Source organism: Chlorocebus sabaeus, chromosome 21 (assembly GCF_047675955.1).
Source record: "Chlorocebus sabaeus isolate Y175 chromosome 21, mChlSab1.0.hap1, whole genome shotgun sequence".
Lineage (NCBI taxonomy): Eukaryota > Metazoa > Chordata > Mammalia > Primates > Cercopithecidae > Chlorocebus > Chlorocebus sabaeus.
In genome coordinates this window covers 81,027,233-81,051,187 of record NC_132924.1, presented here as the reverse complement: position 1 = coordinate 81,051,187, position 23,955 = coordinate 81,027,233, and the positions used below count along the sequence as shown (strand labels likewise).

General features: G+C 43.5%; 1 protein-coding gene across 2 annotated transcripts in view; it reads left to right on the top strand.

Moving 5' to 3' along the window:
- The window catches only part of LAMB1 (laminin subunit beta 1), an 84,826-nt gene that overhangs the window by 36,209 nt on the left and 24,662 nt on the right, over nt 1-23,955 (top strand). For both annotated transcript variants that reach the window (XM_007982563.3, XM_073009249.1), the window contains 11 exons: nt 8,202-8,337; nt 9,833-9,991; nt 11,245-11,372; nt 11,592-11,715; nt 12,272-12,476; nt 13,086-13,229; nt 13,440-13,671; nt 17,243-17,406; nt 18,791-19,015; nt 20,340-20,554; nt 21,256-21,352. In XM_007982563.3, coding sequence (XP_007980754.3) covers nt 8,202-8,337; nt 9,833-9,991; nt 11,245-11,372; nt 11,592-11,715; nt 12,272-12,476; nt 13,086-13,229; nt 13,440-13,671; nt 17,243-17,406; nt 18,791-19,015; nt 20,340-20,554; nt 21,256-21,352 — 1,829 coding nt within the window. The remainder of the gene's footprint in view (nt 1-8,201; nt 8,338-9,832; nt 9,992-11,244; nt 11,373-11,591; nt 11,716-12,271; nt 12,477-13,085; nt 13,230-13,439; nt 13,672-17,242; nt 17,407-18,790; nt 19,016-20,339; nt 20,555-21,255; nt 21,353-23,955) is intronic.

Below are 23,955 nucleotides of genomic sequence, written 5' to 3'. Positions count from 1 at the left end.
ACATTCAATTGTTTCTCAAAAACATATGCAAAATATATTTTTACATGTCTTGATAAATGTATGTAGGTACCTCTATGGACTAGATTCCCAGTGATGGAACTGCTAAGTCAAAGTACATATGTATTGTTAATTTTAATAGAGAATGTTAGATTGTTCCAGACATACTGAACTAGTCTATTTTCCTATCACTTACAAAAGTACCTTCTCCCCCATCCCCAGCAACAATTGTTATCATCAACCATTTTATTTTTCAACAGTCTAAAAACATGGAAAATGGACTCCTGTTTTAATTTGTGTAGAGAATCTTTTCATTTTCTTTTTTTGCAACTTCCAAATCCATTAATGAAAATTACATAAAATCATGTTTAGCTCCTTAAATACGCTAGTATTCCTTGAATAAATGAAACATAAAGCTCCACCAGAAGCTATCAGAACACACATTTGGCAAGATGTTAAATCTGTGGGAGTTTAACCACCTTCGAGTCAAAGAGAATGTTGGTCTCTGTTCCTGGCTCAGAGTCAGAACATCTGGAACAGATAGTGTAAGTGACTGCTGAGAGAATAGACAGATGTTTCCCTGTGACCTTGAGTCTTCCCAGAGAGAACACTCTGAATTCGTTGAGCAAGCTTCATGTACTCAAAAACGGACTTTCTTTCCCAATTTATTTCCCAACACTATAGTAGTCTGCTGGGAAGGAATGAGGTTGTCAGCAGCAAGAACATGTTGTGTTTGTCCTCTTTATTTGGGTTTGTTCTGTTCGAGGTCATGCCATAGACTCAGTACAGCATGTAGCCTCTGAAATCCGGTGTGAATTTCTGTTCTTAGAAAACCTCCAGAGACGAGGAAGCTAGGATAATTCCATAAAAGCAGGGAAGAAGACGGAATGCTGTCTGCTTGTGGAATCACTTTTCTGACTTTCCTTTGTGACTTCCAGAACACATGTTGAATCCTTTAGTAAATGACTCCTCAATTCAAAGCTGTCATCACTCCTAAAGTCCTTCTTGATGAGATGAAAGTGGCATATGCAATTCCCCAAATTACATCATAAACTCAGGAATGTCCTATGGTTCTTAACCCTAAGTAATTTTTGTTCCTACACTCCCTTCCTCTTTTTCTCTATTCCACACACACTTCCTGTCTGTCTCCACCCACGCACAGGCCCTAGCCTGCCCTCTAATCTCTCCTGCAAAAATGTATAAAAACCAGAATGTATTCAACAAGAGAGTTTGGGAAGCAAAATTATGTAGTAAAGATCTTTAAAGCAGGTAATCATCTGATCTTTCCAGCATGATTGATGGGATGCCCTATCTTTAAGAATCATTGGCAGAGGGGAAAAAAAGAACATTTAAAGATGCCTTCTAGTCTGGTGACTCCAGAGTGTTTTATGGTGATCCTTTTCAAAGTTGTTTTCCCTCAAGAGGAATTTCCCCAGGAGCCCCTTAGGCAACTGAAGCACTGATTCTGCTGGGAGATCTGCACACATGCCACTGGGGAAATATTTGCTGGATGATTGGTTTGTTGCAATCACTCATCAAAACCTTTTACCTGATAATATTTCTTTGCTTTGCATTGGATACTTAGTAGGTACTGAATAAATGCTGATTGAGGAGAAGAATTGAAAAATAAAAGATTTCTAAGATGTTAAAAACTAGATACGTACTCCTTAGGAGAGGCAATCTCTAAATGTGATCCCAGACACTCCTTAGTTACTTTGGTGAGGGACAGAATTAAGCATAAAAATCACTGGAAGTGGTAAAAGCTTTAAGATGTGTTGTACAGTGAGCCGAATGGATTTTTGGTAGTATGACAAAAGTTTAATAATCCATGTCTATTACATTGACAACTAACCTGAACTTTGGAATAACTAAAGAAGTGGCCAGGCATGTTGGCTCACGCCTGTAATCCTAGCACTTTGGGAGGCTGAGGCGGCCAGATCACCTGAGGTCAGGAGTTCGAGACCAGCCTGGCCAACATGGTGAAACCCCGTCTCTACTAAAAATACAAAAATTAGCCAGGTGTGGTGGCACCTGCCTGTAATCTCAGCTACTCAGGAGGCTGAGGCAGGGAGAATCGCCTGAACCTGGAAAACAGAGGTTGCAGTGAGTCACACCATTGTACTCCAGCCTGGGTGACAGAGTGACTCTATCTCAAAACAAAAAAGTAAGACCTAATTAATTTAAATAATGTAACGGAAGCCAAGTTAATGAAGTTTTGCCTAGTAGATTACCTGTTTTAATGAAAAAGAATTGGCAGTGGTTGCTAGGTAAATGCTACTTGTAAATGTTTAATAACATTGAAAAATATAAACATTTTTACAGCATCCTTCAAAATTATTTTAACAATGAAATGTAGAGTCTTCATATCTGACTTGAAGCCCATCCCCCCCTTTTTTTTTTTTGAGGCAGAGTCTCACTTTGTCACCTAGACTGGGGTGCAGTGGCATGATCTCAGCTGACTGCAACCTCCGCCTTCTGGGTTCAAGCAGTTTTCCCACCTCAGCCTCCCGAGTAGCTGGGTCTACAGGTGCCAGCTACAACACTCAGCTAATTTTTGTATTTTTAGTAGAGATGGCGTTTCACCATGTTGGTCAGGCTAGTCTTGAACTCCTGACCTCAAGTGATCTGCTTGCCTCAACCTCCCAAAGTACTGGGATTATAAGCTTGAGCCACCATGCCTGACTCCACCTCTTTTTTGAACTTACCATGCTGAAGCCCCGAACCCTCCCTTGATGCATTACTTCTTCATCTCTTTTAACATTTATTTTGCTCTTACAGTTGTATTAAAAAGGTCTCTTTGGACAGGGATTAATGTCGTCTTTGTTTTTGCATCTCACTTGGCACCCAGCACGGTGGACCTGGCAGGTGCTCAATAAATAAGGGACTAAAATTTATTATGCTTCAAGTCCAGAACAGAAGTTAGTAGATATTTTTATCATTGTATTGAATGACTATGGTATAGCTAACCCTTTGTTAATTATAATCATGTACTGCATAATAACATTTCAGTCCAAGATGGACCACACATACAGTGGTGGTCCCATAAGATACTGTATTTTAACTGTAGCTTTTCTACATTTTGATATGGTTGAATACACAAATTCGTGCCGTTGTGTTACAATTGCCTGTGGTATTCAATACAGTAATATGCTGTACAGGTTTGTACCTTAGGAGCAATAGGCTATGCTATACAGCCTGGGTGTGTAGTAAGCTATATCATTTAGGTTTGTGTAAGTACACTCTATGATGGTCACACAACAACAAAATTGTCTAACAACACATTTCTCAGAACATATCCCCACCATTAAGTGGCACATGACTATACCGTGATAGAATGGGATTATAGAACATAGGTCCTACCGAAAAGGAAGTGTCCTAGCTGGGGGTGGGGAGGAATGCCACCCTGAGAAAATGAATGGTGCTGACTGAACACTGTGGTTGGTTATTATGAATGATGCTTTTTATGCTTTAATATTTTTCTGCCTAATTCCTTAGTAATAGAGAAAGGTTAAAATTCCATTTTCCCTATTCATCACCATTTAAATGAAATGGAATTTTTAAATGTTGTCAATTTCTATATTTATGATAAATCTGGTTTTTTTGGGGTTTTTTTTTTTTTTTTTTTTTTTTTTTTTTGAGACGGAGTCTCGCTCTGTTGCCCAGGCTGGAGTGCAGTGGCACCATCTCGGCTCACTGCAAGCTCTGCCTCCCGGGTTCATGCCATTCTCCTGCCTCAGGCTCCCAAGTAGCTGGGACTACAGGCACCCGCCACCACGCCAGGATAATTTTTTGTATTTTTACTAGAGACGGGGTTTCACTGTGTTAGCCAGGATGGTCTCGATCTCCTGACCTCATGATCTGCCTGCCTCAGCCTCCCAAAGTGCTGGGATTACAGGCATGAGCCACCACACCCGGCCATAAATCTATTTTTTTAAGAAATAATCTTGGCCTTCACCCACTGAGAAGACATAGGGCCTGTATTAGTTTTCTGTTGCTGCCATAACAAATGACCACAATTTGGTTGTTTGAAACAATATAAGTTTATTATTTTCCAGTTCTGTGTGTCAAATACAGTCTCAGTGGACCAAAATCACCATGTTGGTAGGGCTGCATTGTTTTTCTGAAGGCTCTAAAGGAGAATCTGTTTCCAGCTCATTTGGGTTGTTGGCAGCATTCTGCTCCTTGCAATCATAGGCTCAGGTTCCCCTTCTTTTGCTGGCTGGCATCTAAGGGCTATTCTTGGCCTCTAGAGCTACCCACATTCCTCGACTCATGGTCCCCTGTCTCCATCTTCAAAGCCACCACTGGGTCAAATCCTTCTCATGGCACAGCTCTCTGACCCACTTACTTCTCTGCCTGCCTCTCCAACTTTTAAGAATTTATGTGATTAGATGGGGCCTACCCAGATCATCCAATAATCTCTCCATCTCAAGATCCTTCCCTTAATCACATCTGCAAAGTCCCTTTTGCCACATGAGGTACCATCCCACAGATAACAGGGATGAGGATGTGGACATCTTTAGGGTCCATTATTCTGCCTCACACAGGGCCTTACTTATTTTATGTCCTTATTGTCCCTTACTGATTTAACGAATTGAATCTCTAGTTTACAGAGAAATTTGTAGAGAATACATAAAACTTTAAACTGTACCATTTCTATCAGATGTGATTTTTACTTGAACACAGGAGATAGTAATTACATGGAATAAATCATTGGTATCACAGTGAAGAAGAGGATTTGAGCTTGAGTTTTGAAAGCTGAGATTTGAAAGGTACAAATGGTAAGCAGGGGAGGGCCTCCTAGCTGGGAGGGAAAAGATGGGTAAAGGCACAGAGATGGGAATGACTGTAGCAAGGTCGAGATTTGGCCTGATCTTGACCATCTCTGCTCACATTCTCCCATCACCCTCTTTGCTCTTGTTATTCCTGTCCTCTCTCTCCCTGTCAAGTCCTCTCCAGGCTTTAAGGACACCTCTTTCATGACGCCTCCCTCAGTCTCCTCAATCAGATGAATCATATCTTCTTCTCCCATAGTGCTTTGCTTGTAACTCTATCAATGCATAGGTCCTTACTGCATTTTGATTTGTTGCATTGGTTAATTTCTTTATTGTTTATCCCCAATTAGACTGTAAGTTCTTTAGGACAGGGACTTTTTTTTTTTTCTCTCTATTTCTCTTTCTGTATATCATTTAGCCAGAAATAATAGACTTACTGAGGAATAAGGATTCATTCAGAACAAAGTTCACAATGGACTAAAATGTGAGGGTACCTGCACTGGGAAGCAAGGCTGCTAGGGCCAATATTTGCTCAGTAAATATTTGCTGAAGAGTATGAGGTGTGTGGCTCATTGGAAAGCAGAGTCAGCACCAGAAAGAGAAGCCATTTTCAGAGGTCATGGAGGCTGCAGAAAGCCAGGCAGAGGGCATCATAACTTGATATCATAAGAAACAATTGTGGGTTTTCGTGAAATAATGCAAGCAGTGCTGTGGGAAGATCGGTTAGCCCATGGTAGACAGGATGGACTAAGCAGAAGAAGGAGAAGAGTTTGAGAGGTCAGTTTAGGAGACTGTTAGAGTAAGAGGTATGGGGTGATGCCATCCTGGATGGAGGCAGTGGCAATGACAGTGAGAGGAAGCTGCTAAGTTGAGAAACATTTTGAAGTAAAACTTGAATATTGGGATAAAGGTAAGAGAAGGTGATGTCTCACCTATACCATGAGAAGAATTTTAAATCTAGTGGCAGAAACAGCAGAGCTGAAGATAAGAAATCAGTGTGGGAGGTGATGATCTGTTTGGGACAAGATGAATTAGAGATGACAGCTGGCCAGTCCATGAAAATGTCCCATGGATGACTGAGAATAGAGAAGCAGAGCGCAGCAAGCTGCTGGATCCTGAGAGCTGGAGGGTGAGGGCCATCTGCATAGCAAAGCCACGAGAATGAGTTCACTGAAGGAGCCAGTCTTGAAATTGGAGCCATGCCTATCTGTGATGACAATTCAAGCCTGTGGACAGAGACTTGTGATTGGCAGGGCCGCTGTTAAGGGAATTTTTTTCACATGATTGGCTCTCATGGAGCCATTCCTTGTTTAGAATTGTGCTGCAGATAGAGGCAACACTGGGAGTCTGCTGGTGCCTTTGTCCTCACCTTCATTTGCTCGTTCTCTAATGGCCGCGCATGAAGGTCTAGTTGTTTTCTCCTTTGGTGGTTCACGTTTTGGATATTTGTTCTCTCAGTAAACATTTGGGGAGGAAATAATTTTCTTTTGTCCATATGATGTAATGTCTGATGCCTGAATTTCTTAAAATAGCTTTTGTTCATGGACCGTGCCAAAAGAGGGCTAGGTCCTAATTAGAACAAGCTTTCCTCTCCTGGGAATTGGCTATGGGACGTTAAGAATTCCTATTCCTGGCTGGGCGCAGTGGCTCACGCCTGTAATCCCAACACTTTGGGAAGCTGAGGCAGGCAGATCACGAGGTCAGGAAATCGAGACTGGCCTGGCCAATATGGTAAAACCCAGTCTCTACTAAAAATACAAAACTTAGCCAGGTGTAGTGGCGGGCGCCTATAGTCCCAGCTACTCTGGAGGCTGAGGCGGGAGAACAGCTTGAACTCAAGAGGTGGAGGTTGCAGTGAACCGAGATCCTTCCACTGTACTCCAGCCTGGACGACAGAGCGAGACTCCGTCTCGAAAGCAAAAACAAACAAAAAAATAATTCCTATTCCTGTAGTATAACAATATGATACACAGAAAGAGGACTTCAGCTATGCTGTGGCAGGGCCGTTTAGGATTTTATTTTATATATTTATTTATTTTGAGATGAAGTCTTGCTCTGTCTGGAGTGCAATGGCATGATCTCGGCTCACTGCAACTCCCACCTCCCGAGTTCAAGTGATTCTCTTGCCTCAGCCTCCCAAGTAGCTGAGATTACAGGTGTGTGCCCCTATACCTGGCTAATTTTTTGTATTTTAAGTAGAGACGGGGTTTCACCATGTTGGCCAGGCTGGTCTCAAACTCCTGACCTCAGGTGATCCACCCGCCTTGGCCTCCCAAAGTGTGGGATTACAGCCGTGAGCCACTGCGCACCCAGCCTTGGGACAATTTTAATAAGTCTGTGAGTGCAAAGTCTTCCTGTGAGTTGCAACTTGCCTTAGGTACCTTATTTAAAACTTTGGGATGGGAAAAAAAGAATCTTGAGAAGGGGTTAAAGTAACAATTCCAAACCACAGCTCATTTTTAAGTGAAATAAAAATGGATACATGTAATTTGAGTTTTATTTTGTATACAAAATTATGATACTAATAAAAAGGACATAAGCTGAGAACAGAAGTTTCACTCTAGTTGCCCAAGCTGGAGTGCAATGGGGTGATCTCAGCTCCCCTCAACCTCCACCTCCCGGTTCAAGCGATTCTCCTGCCTCAGCCTCCCGAGTAGCCGGGATTACAGGCATGTGCCACCACGCCTGGCTAATTTTGTATTTTTAGTAGAGATGAGGTTTCTCCATGTTGGTGAGGCTGGTCTTGAACTCCTGACCTCAGGTGATCCGCCTGCCTTGGCCTCCCAAAGTGCTGGGATTACAGGCATGAGCAACCGCGCCCAGCTGCTTTTCTTATATTTAGCATAGCATAGCCAATGGAAAGGGGGAAGAGAGACACAAGATGCAGAAGTAAAAATCACAGAATTTGATTCCTAATGGAGTGTGAAGAAAGAATCTGGAGAACTTCTAATTTCTGACTTGGTTAACTCAGCAGGTGGTAGCACCTTCACCCTGATAGAGACCATGGGAGGGATTGAGGCCTTCTGTTTTAGATCCATTGGTTCAGGATGCCTCTGGGACAGCCAAGCTGGAGATGTTCTTCAGGGAGCTGGATATTTGAGCCTAAATCTCAGGAAATAAGCAAAAGATTTAAGATGCCAAAGCAAGAAAGTTTGGGATGTCGAAAACCTCCATGTGATGTGGATGGAGTGTCAGTCAAGAGAGGGCAAGGGAGGTAAAACCGAGAAGACCAGGTTCTCAGCCATGCTTTTGGAGTTTGGGATTAATCCATAGGCACTATTTTTTTCCACATATGTATTTTCTGAAGAAAACAAGAACATGCTATGTATTTGGCCCTGTGTACTGAGTAATGGCAGCTATAGGGCTGCTTCTGGCGGGTTGACTCGGGTGACCATGAACTCAGTTGACCTGGCTCCTCCTCCCTTCCAGTTGCTCTGCAGAGTCAGGCCAGTGCTCATGTCGGCCTCACATGATTGGACGTCAGTGCAATGAAGTGGAACCTGGTTACTACTTTGCCACCCTGGATCACTACCTCTATGAAGCAGAGGAAGCCAACTTGGGGCCCGTGAGTAGGGGAGTGCGTGGCAGGTCGGTAAAGCAGTGTTTTGGGGTGTAGTGGAACATACATGCTTTGTAAAGAGTCCATTTCAGAAGCATTTTTATAGCTTTGTCAGTGAGCACAAAATAAGGATCAGGACCATGCCTTCATGAGAGCAGTCATATTTAAAGCTAAGTAAATCTATAACTCACAAATTGGCTTTGGAGCATTCACTGAAAAGGCTTTTGGTTGGTTGAAGAAATTTGTCTTTCCAAGAAACTTTTCTTCTCCCTACTTATGCTCCAAAGTTATCAACCTAACATGGTAAATACTGAGGCAAGGATATTGTTTCATCTATTCATCCCCAAATTTAATGACTTTAAATGTATGCCTGGCTCATGAGTTGGGGTGGGCTGAAACAGCTGGAGGCTGGCTGGGCATTTCTCTCCATACGACCTTTCTTTCTTTCTTTCTTTTGAGATGGAGTTTTGCTCTTGTTGCCCAGGCTGGAGTGCAGTGGCGCCATCTTGGCTCACCACAACCTCCGCCTCCTGGGTTCAAGTGATTCTCCTGCCTCAGCTTCCTGAGTAGCCGGGATTACAGGCATGCACCACCATGCCCAGCTAATTTTGTATTTTTAGTAAAGACAGGGTTTCACCATGTTGGTCAGGCTGGTCTCGAACTCCTGACCTTAGGTGATCTGCCCGCTTTGGCCTCCCAAAGTGCTGGGGTTACAGGCGTGAGCCACCATGCCTGGTGATAGTGAGATTTCTTAGATGGCTTCTGGCTTCCAAAAAGAGGAAACAAGCTGCCAGGTCTCTTAAAGCTTGGACTCAGAAGTCCTAGAAAGTTCCTCACGTTCTGTTGGTCACAAGTCACAAGGACAGCCCGGATTCGTGGAAAGGATAACATAGTTTGCACCTCTTGCTGGTTAAGGCCACACATGGATACATACAGATACAGGGAATGAAAGAGTTGATCACAGCCATTTTTGGATATGACCAACAACAGGTATTAAAAAAATAACCTTGTAAACAGTTAATCAGAATTAACTCATCAGTTGTGAACATTCATTATCATATCAAGTTTCTTTACTTGAAAATGGAGCCTAAAACTAATGCCAATATGAGAGACAGAAATCCACTAGATATTGGACTAACCTTGTGGAGAATCTGGGAAGCACCTTATGATTCCTAGACTTGCTTATAACGGCAGGTGTGATGTTCTCTTTTTTCCTTTATGCTTATTCTCCTGGTCGTATCAAATAAGGTATATCCCAAGCCTTTGAGTACCATCTCCAGTGTCCCAAGACTACTCCAACCACAAAACTAAAAAGGAACCAGTTTCCTGTTTGGATATCAAAAACTTTTTACAATCTATTAGGGGAGATTTGACTATAAAAAATAGACATAAGGTAGCAACCGTTTTTGAATCTTTGGGTGACTTCGGGTTTCTTTGACTATTGAAAGTTATTGAATTCCATTTCAAATAAAGAATAACCATTTTTTTGCCATGTCCTCAGGGGGTTAGCATAGTGGAGCGGCAGTACATCCAGGACCGGATTCCCTCCTGGACTGGAGCCGGCTTCGTCCGAGTGCCTGAAGGGGCTTATTTGGAGTTTTTCATTGACGACATACCATATTCCATGGAGTATGACATCCTAATTCGCTATGAGCCACAGGTAAAGAAACCACTCAGTGGACTGGTGGAGGAGGGAGGGGAGAAATCAGTAGAAAAATAGTACTTCTAATGGGTATTATATATAGTTGTGAAATATGGAAGTTGCATCAGAACAGGTGAGATTCTGACAGTCTCACCTCCTCCATGGAAGTTAAAATGTACCATTTTCTTTCTTTCTTTCTATTATTATTATTATTATTATTATTATTATTATTATTATTATTGAGTCTCACTGTGTTGCCCAGCCTGGAGCGCAGTGGTACAATCTCGGCTCACTGCAACCTCCGCCTCCCAGGTTCAAGCAATTCTCCGCCTCAGCCTCCTGAGTAGCTGGGATTACAGGCATGTGCCACCATGCCTGGCTAATTTTTGTATTTTTAATAGAGATGGGGTTTCGCCATGTTGGCCAGGCAGATCTCGAACTCCTGACCTCAGGTGATTCGCCTGCCTCAGCCTCCCAAAGTGCTGGGATTACAGGCGTGAGCTACCACACCCAGCCAAAATGTACCGTTTTCTTGAATCCAGTTTCTCAAACATAGTGATCTTTTGTGAGGCACTCAACCTTTCTGAGGACTGAGGTGGTGATGAGGATGTATGAGATCCTCTCCTTCCCTCACAGCCTGGCTGTCCAGTGACAGACTGAAGCCCCGAATTGTAATGAAAGACTGAAGGTGGCGGTGCAACAGCAGAGAGATGCATGGTCCTAGAAGATGGGCATGCACCAGCCAGCCCGAGCCAGGGCTACCAAAATGTTTTCCTAGAGAATCAGAGCGAGGCCTTAAAGTGTGAATGGAATTGTGGAAAGCTGGCACAAAAGTAAGAAATAGTGTGAGTGGAAAAGAGAAGGGAGGGTTTTGTTTTTATTGAGAATCGTTCCACGTAGCTTGATGAGAGATATGGTTGGAGATGCTGTTGGCAAAAATACTTGGATTAGTAAAGGAATTTGGACTATAATATTCACAGGAAGCTGTTGAAGCATTTCAAGCAGGGGATTGTCATTATCTGAGATGCTTTAAAGTGGACTGAAAGGGACATTGGGAAGAGGCAGAGAACAGTTGAGAGGTGTTTCAGCATCCAGGGTAGAAGGGATTTAGGCTGGAACCAGGAGAGTAGCAGACGTAGCAGTAAAGAGGAAAGGGAAAAGCAACTGTTTGTTTTCCATTTCAACTTGGCAATTGATTGATTTGGAGAGGTCTTTTTATAAACAGGCAGTGGTGGACTAACCATCTTTTCACTGTTTGTTTCTTATTCTAGCTACCCGACCACTGGGAAAAAGCTGTCATCACAGTGCAGCGACCTGGAAAGATTCCACCCAGCAGCCGATGTGGTAATACCATCCCTGATGATGACAACCAGGTGGTGTCATTATCACCAGGCTCAAGGTCAGTGTGACAGTGGTGTGGCAGCTCTACAGACTTCATATGCAAATTAGTATTTTTCTAATATTTTGTGAGTTTTCAAGTCACTATTTCAGAGCCAGACGTTGACTGCTGACTTTTTTCCTTTGGAATTATTGATGCAGAGCTTTGTTCTTAATTTTTATTTTTTGGATGCATGAAGGTTGACTTTCGTTGTTGTCTTTCTTTTTTGTTCGGGGGCAGATATGTCGTCCTTCCTCGGCCGGTGTGCTTTGAGAAGGGAACGAACTACACGGTGAGGTTGGAGCTGCCTCAGTACACCTCCTCTGATAGCGACGTGGAGAGCCCCTACACGCTGATCGATTCTGTAAGTGTGAGATCGCTTCTGGCATATGCAGGAAAGCCTGGGCGGAAAGTGCTCAGCTGCTCCTGGGGTGTTGTGTTGAGGCGTAATGCTGAGGCCAGCGCTTAAGCAGAATCAGCCTTTCTTGCCTCCGAGGTCACTTTGCTTACACTCCACCCCGTGGAAAGGATTTATTCCTTCTAAAAATATAAAATGTCTTTAAAAAAAAAATAGTATTTCACTGGGCCTAGTGACTCACACCTGTAATCCCAACACTTTGTGATGCTGAGACAGGAGGATCGTTTGAGGCCAGGAGTTCAAGACCAGCCTGGGCAACAAAGCAAGACCCCATCTCTAAAATAAAAATAGCATTTCAAAAGCCATCAAGCTGTGTAAAATATATCTAAAATTTCCTGCCAAGAGTATTTAGGAATAGGGAGGTTTATGCTTTATTTAATGAGTCTAATGATTTCTGTTCAAGGGTCAAAGAAGCATTTGGGTTTTTTCCACGTTTGCTTGCTTAACCCCATGCCATGGGGCACCACTGTAAGGATGTTTGACTGTTGTCATTTCTTCACAGCTTGTTCTCATGCCATACTGTAAATCACTGGACATCTTCACCGTGGGAGGTTCAGGAGATGGGGTAGTCACCAACAGTGCCTGGGAAACCTTTCAGAGATACCGATGTCTAGAGAACAGCAGAAGCGTTGTGAAAACACCGATGACAGATGTTTGCAGAAACATCATCTTTAGCATTTCTGCCCTGTTACACCAGACAGGCCTGGGTAGGTATTGCTTGGCAGCTGCAGCAGCTGCTGTTTCTGGCTCTGAGTATACCTGGCACATGAAGTGCAGTGGAGTGCCTGCCCTGTAGCCCTGTGTTAGGCAGCAGAAGGGAAATAGTGTCTTAGTTACTGTGTGTCTTTATCTTTTTAAGTAATATTTTAGCGATAGAGCACCACTGAAGATGGAATCGATATTCAAGAAATATGCAAATAACAGGTGATCAGGGGAAAAGTCCATGAGGATAAAGCATTTCCATAAGCAGGGGTAATGAGTGGGGAATGGAATCAGAGAAGCATCAATGACTGAAATGTGTATTTTTCTCTTTGAAAGGTCAGACCATCCTCTGAAGGTCACTAGGCTTTGGTCTAATGTCCTGTGATATTTGAGCTTTGAAGGCAAGGGGAGAAAACGTTAATGACCTCCTGCCTAGAAAAACTGCTTTGATCTGCCAACTCTGTCTCCCTTTTCTTCCCTTCCGCTCATCATAGGGATGACACTGTTTTAAACCAGAACTCTGAATAAACCAAAGTAGTAAAGGAGAAAGGATCAGGGAGAGCCTGTTGATATGCTGCTCCGTTTCATGGGTTCTGACCTCTCTTTACCCACAGCTTGTGAATGCGACCCTCAGGGTTCATTGAGTTCCGTGTGTGATCCCAACGGAGGCCAGTGCCAGTGCCGGCCCAACGTGGTTGGAAGAACCTGCAACAGATGTGCACCTGGAACTTTTGGCTTTGGCCCCAGTGGATGCAAACGTAGGTTCCTCAAAAGCATTGTTATGCATTCATTCAGATTAACTCAGCCATTGTGGCAGGGTTCCTTGGCTGCAGAGCCGATGCCTCCCTCCTGAAGTTGATCACACCAACCCATGAGCATTCTGAATTGGGAATAGGGTGCTTATAAAAGGGGCATGTTTCCATTGAATGAGTTTCTCAAGGCAGTTCCTTGTTTGCCTGTTTCTTTAGCTTGTGAGTGCCATCTGCAAGGATCTGTCAATGCCTTCTGCAATCCTGTCACTGGCCAGTGCCACTGTTTCCAGGGAGTGTATGCTCGGCAGTGTGATCGGTGCTTACCTGGGCACTGGGGATTTCCAAGTTGCCAGCCCTGCCAGTGCAATGGCCACGCCGATGACTGCGACCCAGTGACGGGGGAGTGCTTGAACTGCCAGGACTACACCATGGGTCATAACTGTGAGAGGTATGCAGACGCTGAAAGTAAGGAGAATGCAATGATCTCCGGCTGAGCAGACAGCATCTTAGACCAGCCACAGAATTCATCTCCACCAGGTTTCAGCTCACTCATTCATTTCTAACCACTTCATTATTTTTTAGGATCTTGTTTATCTATCTAGTATGTATTGAGTTTACATCCTCTATGTGCCAGGCACCGTTCTGGTGCTGGAGATACCACAGAGAACAAAACTGACACGAATCTGTCCTCTTGGAGAGTCACCCTAGAGCTTACCATAGGGCTGTATAGAAATTCTGTCTGTCTCAGCAGATTCTGACCGAGGATGAGAGTTGTGAAATGCTCCTGCCTAATTTAGGCGAAAGGAGAAACTAATCCAAATGGGATTAGTCATTTTAAATAGCTTTGTTTTTCAGAACACTTTATGCAACCACAGTTTCCGGGAGACTCTATAAAACATGCCTAAGTAGATCTGTTCTCCAGTTAGCAAATGTCAGTTGAATAATCATTATGGATGTGCTAGATATATAGTAAGAAAAGGAGAGAGAATGTGCCTCCATAACATTAATAGGATAGCTCAATAGACAAAAAATAGTCCATAAGAAAAAATTACCTGCTGACTTATACTGTTCATTACTAATTAAGAAATACAGACAGTACTGTTAGAAATGGCTTTTTGGGGGTAATAGTCCGCACCTTTTCACTGTGATAAATTTTCTCTCTTCCAACATCCATTCGCCCTATAGAAGATACTTGTTTTTAAAAGTTACTCGTGAAACACTGCAGCAAGTGCTTCAGTCAGTGGTGAAGTTACTCACGAGACAAAGGAGAAATTGTTAGTGAAACACTGAGTATGTGATTAACTTTTGGCATGAAGATGTTCATGGAGGCAAACATGTGGCTCTTGGCTCAATGCTAGAACGGTATTCAAGAATAAAAATTATCCCTTCCAACCTTAAAATTATGTTGTAAAAAGATAGCAAGGACACAGTTATACAAGAGTGAAAGGAGGAAATTAATATACTGGGGTCATCTTTTTCTTTTCTGCCCTGTTTTCCATTATTGTGTTTTCAAAGAGAGCTGGAGAATACGAGAGAAAGACAGGAGAAAACCAAATTAACAGGGAGCAGAGAGAGGAGGGGTAACAGAGGTAAACAGCAAAGGGGGCTGCCACAATGCTGATTCAGAATCAGCATTTGTTCAAACTGTGGAATGCATTTGAACAAACATCATGTCAGAATGGCATAGTTGATATCTGTGACCAGCTTTGGATTTTGTAAAGGGTTTTGAGAATGAGAAAGGGTGTGGGAGAAGGAAGATTTTTAATTTTAGGTTTGGGTGGCAAACACTTGATTTTAAGTATTTGGAATTTTACTATCTAGTTTGAGCCAGTTTCTCATCATTCTTTTTTCTCATTCCAAGATAACCACAGTTTCAATCCTGTGAATTTATAAAGAAACTCTACACTTAGATTGTTCCCAAGGGGAGGCAAGAAATGAACAATTTCTATCATGATGTATTTGGATTGCCTCCAAAAGACTTGAGAAACAAATTGAATTGGAAATCCTTGGACCTCAGTTCCTGGCCCAATTCTGCTTCTAACTTGCTTTCTAACCTTGGGTGAGTTAGGATATCCAGCTTTAGAACATTTTTTTTGAGACGGAGTTTCACTCTTGTTGCCCAGGCTGGAGTTCAATGGCACAATCTTGACTCACCATAACCTCCGCCTCCCAGGTTCAAGCAATTCTTCTGCCTCAGCCTCCCAAGTAGCTGGGACTACAGGCTTTTTGTTGTTGTTGTTTGTTTTAAGATGGAATCTCATTCTGTCACTCAGGCTGGAGTGCAATGGTGCAATTTCAGCTCACTGCAACCTCCATCTTCCGGGTTCAAGCGATTCTCCTGCCTCAGCCTCCCCAGTAGCTGGGATTACAGGCACGTGACACTATGCCTGGCTAATTTTTTGTATTTTTAAGAGAGATGGGGTTTCACCATGTTGGCCAGGCTGGTCTCGAACTCCCAATCTCAGGTGATCCACCCACCTCAGCCTCCCAAAGTGCTGGGATGAGCCACTTTACAGGGGTGAGCCACCGCACCTGGCCAGAATATCCAGCTTTTCGTAAGTAGAATAGCTAGGTTGGATTAGATTGTCTCCAAAGTTCCTTCAAGATGTTATGTTGAAGGAAATTAAAAAGTAATCTAATTACCATTCATCTTGACAAGCAGGCTAACATAGTAAAAGAATGTATTGCTAAAAGGACACCGAGTTCAACTTCTAGCTCATTATTTAACTAGTTGTATAAACTCTGAGGATCCTTTGACCTCCATGTATTTGTTATCTTTAAAGAGTAGGATTGACGTGTTGGATGTGGGAACTAATAAGTAACATGCCCCATCCCTGCCTGAGTTTGGAACCACCTGAGAGACAAACACAGGGGCTACACAGCTGGACAGCACCCCGTCACCCCCTCAGCTCCAGTACTGGGAAAAGCTGGGTTGTAGGACATGGCTTTAGACCTGTGGCCACCGTGGGCTTGCCAACACATCACCCCTCCCAGGCATAGGCAGAGGCTGACAGGTATAAGCCACCCCTGGGAGGACAGACCCTGTAACACAAGGAGGGAGCAGAACTGAATGGTCAGGACAGGCAGACAGCTGATGGAACAATCAAGTGCACATGGGGAGAGGTGGCTCATCCTCTGGGGAACAGTGAGTGAGGGGCCAGGTGAGGCCATGGGTGTCACTCGAACGCAGTGGTCCTGCAAGTAGGATCCCTGGATCAGTAGCATCAGTATCACGGGGACCTACTGAATCAGAAAGTCGGTGGGAGGAGCCCAGTCATCTGTTTCAGGTGATTCTGATTGAAGCTAAAGCGTGAGAACCATGGTTCCCATAGTAAATCTTCCACATGAAAACATAAAGAGAGGTGGGCAGATCACCTGAGGTCAGGAGTTTGAGATCAGCTTGACCAACATGGTAAAACCCCGTCTCTACTAAAAATACAAAAATTAGGCTGGGTATGGTGGCTCACCCCTGTAATTCCAGTACTTTGGGAGGCTGAGGCGGGTGGATCACCTGAGATCAGGAGTTCAAGACCAGCCTGGCCAACATGGTGAAACCTGTCTCTACTAAAAATACAAAAATTAGCCAGGTATGGTTGGTGGGTGCCTGTAATCCCAGCTACTCGGGAGGCTGAGGCAGGAGAATCGCTTGAACCGGGAGGTGGAGGTTGCAGTGTGCTGAGATCGTGCCACTGCACTCCAGCCTGGCAACAGAGCGAGATTCCATCTAAAAAACAAAAAAAAAATTTAGCCGGGTGTGGTGGCATGTGCCTGTAGTCCCAGCTACTTGGGAGGCTGAGGCAGGAGAATCACTTGAACCCGGAAAACAGGTTGCATTGAGCTGATATAGCGCCACTCCAGCCTGCGTGACAGAGCAAGACTTTGTCTCAAAAAAAAGAAAAGAAAAAGAAAAAGTGAGTGGAGAAGAGTGTGCCCAAACAGAACAGTTTTCACGACTTTCCTTGGAACAGGTTTCTTGGAACTGTGGGATCATGGCCTGATCTCTTCTGTGACTGATGCAGGTGCTTGGCTGGTTACTATGGCGACCCCATCATTGGGTCAGGAGATCACTGCCGCCCTTGCCCTTGCCCAGATGGTCCCGACAGTGGACGCCAGTTTGCCAGGAGCTGCTACCAAGATCCTGTTACTTTACAGCTTGCCTGTGTTTGTGATCCTGGATACATTGGTAAGTCGTGTGCAGACTTTGGGAGGCAAAGAGGGAGGAAAAGATGTCTTTATGAGTTCGTTGTTAATGAGAAAAAGAGATGCAAAGTGAATCAATTAAGACCACTTTTATAATCTTTAATTTAAAATTAAAGTTAGAAGAGATGCTCTTTTCCTATTTGACACATAGGGTAGAGTCAATTCATGAGCCTCTGATAAGAATGTTATAACACAAAGCAGGAGAGCAAGCTCGTGGAAATCTGGAAACCCTGTGGAACACTTTTCTGTTATTAAACATTAGAAAGATTAACTTACATTTTACTCCTGCCTTTCTTTATCCAACTCCTAGCAAAAGTATCTCAAAGCTGTCAGGTGACCAAATAGTGGTCAGAAGAAAGAAAAGAGTATCATCCAGGGAATCACCAGATGGCGGAATATATTCTTCACTGTTATGATACTCACATTATCTACCAAGATTCAATGACTCTAGCTGGGTTGTAAAAAACTCCCTTTTATTTCATCCTTGAAGCCACTGTTACAAATACTACTTATGCTTATACGTAGCTCAGTAAATGTTTTTTGCATATACTTTCAGCATTTCTTAGGGAAATTGGTCATCATTAAAGATCTCATTTTTCAGGTTGCTCACAGAGGAGTGGTAACTTTTCAGTCTCTGTAATTCTTGAATTAGGCCATGTGTGGTGGCTCATGCCTGTAGTTGCAGCACTTTGGGAGGCTGAGGCAGGCGGATTGCTTGAGCCCAGGAGTTACAGACCAGCGTGGGCAAGATGGCGAGACACCCTCTCTCCAAAAAAAAAAAAAAAAAAAAAAATTTACAAAATTAGTCAGGTGTAGTGCTGCAAACCTGTAGTCCCAGCTGCTGGGAAAGCTGAGGCGGGAGAATTCCTAGAACCCAGGAATTCAAGGCTGCAGCGAGCTATTATCATGTCACTGCATTCCAGCCTGGGTGGTAAAGCAAGGCCCCATCTCTTAAAAAAATGTAATCCTTGGATTAGGATTTTAACATGAAGCTACACTTCACATTGTTTGTTAGTTTGCTCCCACCCTGTGTGCTCAGAAGCTAAAGTCCCATGTGCTAGGACCCTTCTCATAACTGTCCATACCCGCTGTGGCCTCTGAGGCAGCTGCAGCACTGTTAGAGGCTACAAAATACTAGATTGGCGCAAAAATGACCGTGGTCTTTGCCACTGAAAGTAATACTGCCTTCCCCTCACAATTCAAGCCTATTCTTTCCCCTTCGGATGCGATCACCCTGGGGTCTGTAAATCGCGCAGTGGAGATGAAGCACTGCCACGGTCAGCTGTCTCTAGGCATGAGTGTCGGTGCACTGGGAAGCTTTTGGTCAATAAGCTAAACATCTTGTGCTTGGTTTTATCGGGTGACAGGTTCCAGATGTGACGACTGTGCCTCAGGATTCTTTGGCAATCCATTGGAAGTTGGGGGGTTGTGTCAGCCTTGCCAGTGTCACAACAACATTGACACAACAGACCCAGAAGCCTGTGACAAGGAGACCGGGAGGTGCCTCAAGTGCCTGTACCACACGGAAGGGGAACATTGTCAGTTCTGCCGGTTTGGATACTATGGTGACGCCCTCCGGCAGGACTGTCGAAGTAAGATGCACATTTATTCTGCCTGCTCCTTAGAATGACTCCCACCTTTTTTTTTTTATTATTATTATCAGCAGATTTTATTCTTCCTGTATTTATTTCACTTGGGAAAACATTTGTTCAGAGAGGTAAAATTTCACGTTCAACTAAGGAAAGATGAGACCAAATTTTTTTTCTCTTTCACTTTTTCTTTTCTTTCATTTTTTCTTTTTTTTTTTTTTGAGACAGAGTCTCACTGTGTCACCCAGGCTGGAGTGCAATGGCATGATCTCAGCTTACTACAAACTCTGCCTCCCAAGCAGCTGGGATTACAGGCGCCTGCCACCACACCCAGCTAATTTTTGTATTTTTAATAGAGATGAGGTTTCACCATGTTGGTCATGTTGGTCTCGAACTCCTGACCTCAAGTGATCTACCCACCTCGGCCTTCCCAAGTGCTGGGATTACAGGCGTGAGGCATTGCGCCAGGCCATGTTTATTTTTTTCTTTACATCCACACTTTCTAGCAGGACTGAGGTCTCAAGATGTGACTTGGTGCCTGGGAGAGACAACAGGAAAGAAAAACCATGTAGCTGTCCCCATGATAAATGGCATCCAGTAGAGGGTATTGATGGTATGCTTTGCCCATGAACTTGCTGGTTGGATGGACTTTGAAATCCTAAATACCCACTGTGGTCCCACCTTTTCTAGTTGCATTGATGGAATAGAGCCTTCCAGCTTAAGGAAGAGAAAGAAGTAGCATCTCTAACATTTCTCTTTTGGAACTCTTTGTTTCTCTCTTATCAAGAGATCAAGTAGCATTTCCTCCTGCTGCAGCTGCACAGCCACCAGGCTCCTGGCTTTGTTTATACAGACATGTGTGGAATGCTAGGGACCAGCAGGACTGGATTCCTTAAAGCCTTAGTAGCTTAAAGGGCTTTTACCTGCTATGTCCGACACGTTTATTACTGCTGTTCCCTGCCAAGAGTTTGAAATTATTAGATATCTCAATTCCCACTGGCATTTTTTTTTTATTATTTCCAGTTAAACCTTCAATTTGAAAATGACTCACCAGCATCTTGTCAAATCTGTGTATTTTGAACATACTTTTAGGTGAAATGTATCATTGTGTGTATCTGGGAAATGTCAGAACTGTGTAAGACATCATGAGAACTTCTAAACAACAATAATTTTAGCTTTCTTTTTGAATCACCTCCATTTCTTTCCTTCTTTGCATTTCAAGGTCAGGATCTGAAGTGGGAACATCTTAGCGTTTAGATGTGGCTAACGTCTGCATGCCTGTGTATTTGGGAGTGTGACAATAAGTAAATGTGATGTTCTTTTTCAGAGTGTGTCTGTAATTACCTGGGCACCGTGCAAGAGCACTGTAACGGCTCTGACTGCCAGTGCGACAAAGCCACTGGTCAGTGCTTGTGTCTTCCTAATGTGATCGGGCAGAACTGTGACCGCTGTGCACCTAATACCTGGCAGCTGGCCAGTGGCACTGGCTGTGACCCATGCAACTGCAACGCTGCTCATTCCTTCGGGCCATCTTGCAATGAGGTGAGGGACTGCTGCTGGGGATGATGCCTTTATGAGCCCAGGGGTCAGCTTATGGTGACTTTGCCCCAGTTAGAGCAAGGCCCCAGGGCACATGGCTTGGCAAACACAGCGTGGCCTGGATCTCAGACCTCATTTGTACCCCTTGGCTGGGTCTACATAACGGTGCACAGACTCCCCATCAGACACACCCATAGCATTTCAATAGAGGGTCCCAGCTGCAGATGCAGACTCACATAAGAATAGACAAGGGTGTGCTATTTCTCTTCTTCTCTTCAGTACCTGGCCGCTGAAGCAGACTTTTTTCTTAGCTTCTCAACTTGAAAGGAACCAATTAGCCATACCCAGCATTGTAAAAAGTGCTGTTGTTTCCTGACACATACTAAGGAGGACATACTCCCTAAGTCAGGCGAGTCAAAGGTGGCCCAGGATTGTGGCTGATCTGTGAGAATAAAAGTGAGGAAACAGGTAAATAAATAACAATATGCCACAGACCTTTCCAAGCCCTGTTGCAAAAGAGCAGTTAGATGCTGACATGGGGCTCTCGACACCTACGATCGAAGCGGGAGGCCCTTTTCCTAGTCAATGGAGACTTTCTCAGGTGAACAGTTCATTCCCACTTCTAATTGGCAGCTAGAAAAAAAAGATGACAACTGGCTTCTGGCTTGAAGCCTGCTTGACTAAGGTCTGTGTTCTGGCCACAGTTCACAGGGCAGTGCCAGTGCATGCCTGGGTTTGGAGGCCGCACCTGCAGCGAGTGCCAGGAACTCTTCTGGGGAGACCCTGACGTGGAGTGCCGAGGTGAGGTGCGGGCGTTCTCACGTTGACTTCATCAGAGAGTGGAGGGAACGGGGTTTCTGCAAGAGCCTTCTGTAAATTATAAAACACAGTACAAATTAACGTGTCGATAAGAACCTGTATTTAATTGCAAAATAAATTAACACTGATTGTTTAAAAAACAATCTAACAAATCAAGCCCTGCCCATAAGTATAGGTAGTCAAGAGTGGATATGCATACTCTCCCGGCCCCACACCCTGGGATAAAGTTTGTTTCTGTGTGTCTGTAAGCAAGCACACACACACCATAAATACACACACAGCTGCTTTTTAAAATACTTTTAACCAAAGTGGGACCATATGAACCATATTTGGCAAAGTGACTTTTTACCCCCTCTGAACAGTATTTTGTGGCCAACTTCCTTGATGGCACAAGAAGAGGTAAATGGTTATCCTAGTAAGATCACTGAAGGCCGGGCGTGGTGGCTCAAGCCTGTAATCCCAGCACTTTGGGAGACCGAGATGGGCGGATCACGAGGTCAGGAGATTGAGACCATCCTGGCTAACACGGTGAAACCCCGTCTCTACTAAAAAATACAAAAAAACTAGACGGGCGAGGTGGTGGGCGCCTGTAGTCCCAGCTACTCGGGAGGCTGAGGCAGGAGAATGGCGTAAACCCAGGAGGCGGAGCTTGCAGTGAGCTGAGATCCGGCCATTGCACTCCAGTCTGGGCGACAGAGCGAGACTCCGTCTCAAAAAAAAAAAAAAAAAACCACTGGATTCATTGGATTAACTAGACTTTGCTGACAGTTTAAGCTCTTGGCGTATGTGCGTAAGATAACATCCCCACTAGTGAAAACTGGAGGGCAATGTCATAGAGACTTCGTGCACAACAAAGGTATGTACGGTAGGGGCTCCAAGTCAGTTAAATGTGAATAAAGCCCAGATTTTCATCTAGGCTTATGTTAAAAAAACTAACAAACAAAACTGACATTTTCTTACGAACAAAAACTTGTTAAAATTAAGTGAATCATAAGGATTGCTTGATTTTTATGGCATTGCAAATTTTTTGACCTGGAAAATCATTTTTCAGATCTTAAAGTATTTATGGAAAAGATTGAACAGGCTGTTGCAATTGTTTTTATATTTTCTTTCCTACTTCATTTTCTTCCCTGTTTTTAATTGATCATTATGGATAAATATTTTCTGTAGTTTCTTATGTACTCTTTGGTATATATTTGTTGCACATCTGAAATTATAGGTCTCTGTTGGACTCTTAAATTTTTTTATTTTTTATTTTTTGAGACGAAGTCTCGCTCTGTCACCCAGGCTGGAGCGCAGTGGCGCAATCTCAGCTCACTGCAACCTCTGCCTCCCGGGTTCAAGCGATTCTCCTGCCTCAGCCTCCCAAATAGCTAGGATTACAGGCACACACCACCATGCCTGGCTAATTTTTGTATTTTTAGTAGAGATAGGGTTTCACCATGTTGGTCAGGCTGGTCTCGAACTCCTAACCTTATGATCCTCCTGCCTCGGCCTCCCAAAGTGCTGGAATTACAGGCGTGAGCCACCGCGCCCGGCCAGGACTCTTAAATTTTTTAAATGACTGTTTTGTTTTTTTGGACACAACTAGAGCAAGAAATAATACAGATCTTCAAGTTGGCAACTCATTCAGTATCTCCTATAGAAGGTCAGGAACCTAGAAACTGTGTTCCTTCAGGGTGCAAACCCATCTGTTCCTTAACAGCAGAGAAAGGTCAGTGGGCAAGATCAGAACAAATTAGATAGGATTTGAGTTTTAAGTCGATGCTTAGCCAGAAGGGTGTGTATGGACCTCTTAGATTAATGTTTGTTTCACAGTGGGGATGATGTTTGCTATGTCAATAAACAAGTACTTTTCTTTCATCATTCTCCAAATTTGGTTCTTAATGAGATCTGACATCCCCACTTCCATAAGAAGGTATTGAAATCCAGTGGACCAGTTTCTCCAAGATGTCTCTTGAAAGTAAAACTCTGCTTAAAATCTGTTTTTTCCAGGGCTGTAATCACTACTCTGTTAAATTCCTCAAACTTGTAATGCCCCAAAGCTTGATTTTTTCCAGATAATGGCTCTATCGTTGCTCATACCCTGATTCTGTCAGCATGTGTCATTGGCAAAATAGCTTTCTCTGCCAAAGCTTTCTGACCTTTGGCTCCATCTTAGCTTTGTTAGCAGGAAAGGCCTGCTACCCAGAGTCAGAGTCAGTTGGAGAGTTGTTCATGTGGTCCTTAGAACTTTACTCCTTACCCTTTTATCTTCTCTTTAAACTTTCGCCTCTAAATCTGCCAGAGAAATTGTGGCTTATAGGAACCTTGTCAACTTGTTTGGGTCAAAAGTTAGATCCTGTTTTAGAAACTCTGCAAAGAGTAAGATTCATGGCATCATTGTTCGCCAACTTCTTTGTTCATTTTATCCAGAAGAAAGGTCAGCTCCTTAGGTAAGAAACTTTTCATCAGGAAAAGCAAACAAGCAATAAAAAACAGAAACGCAGTATTCTGCAAATAAACCTGGTTTGTTTAAAGAGAATGTATTGAAACTGGATATGTCTGTTCCTTTTTGCTTTTCCCTTTGGCATTTCCTTTTTTTC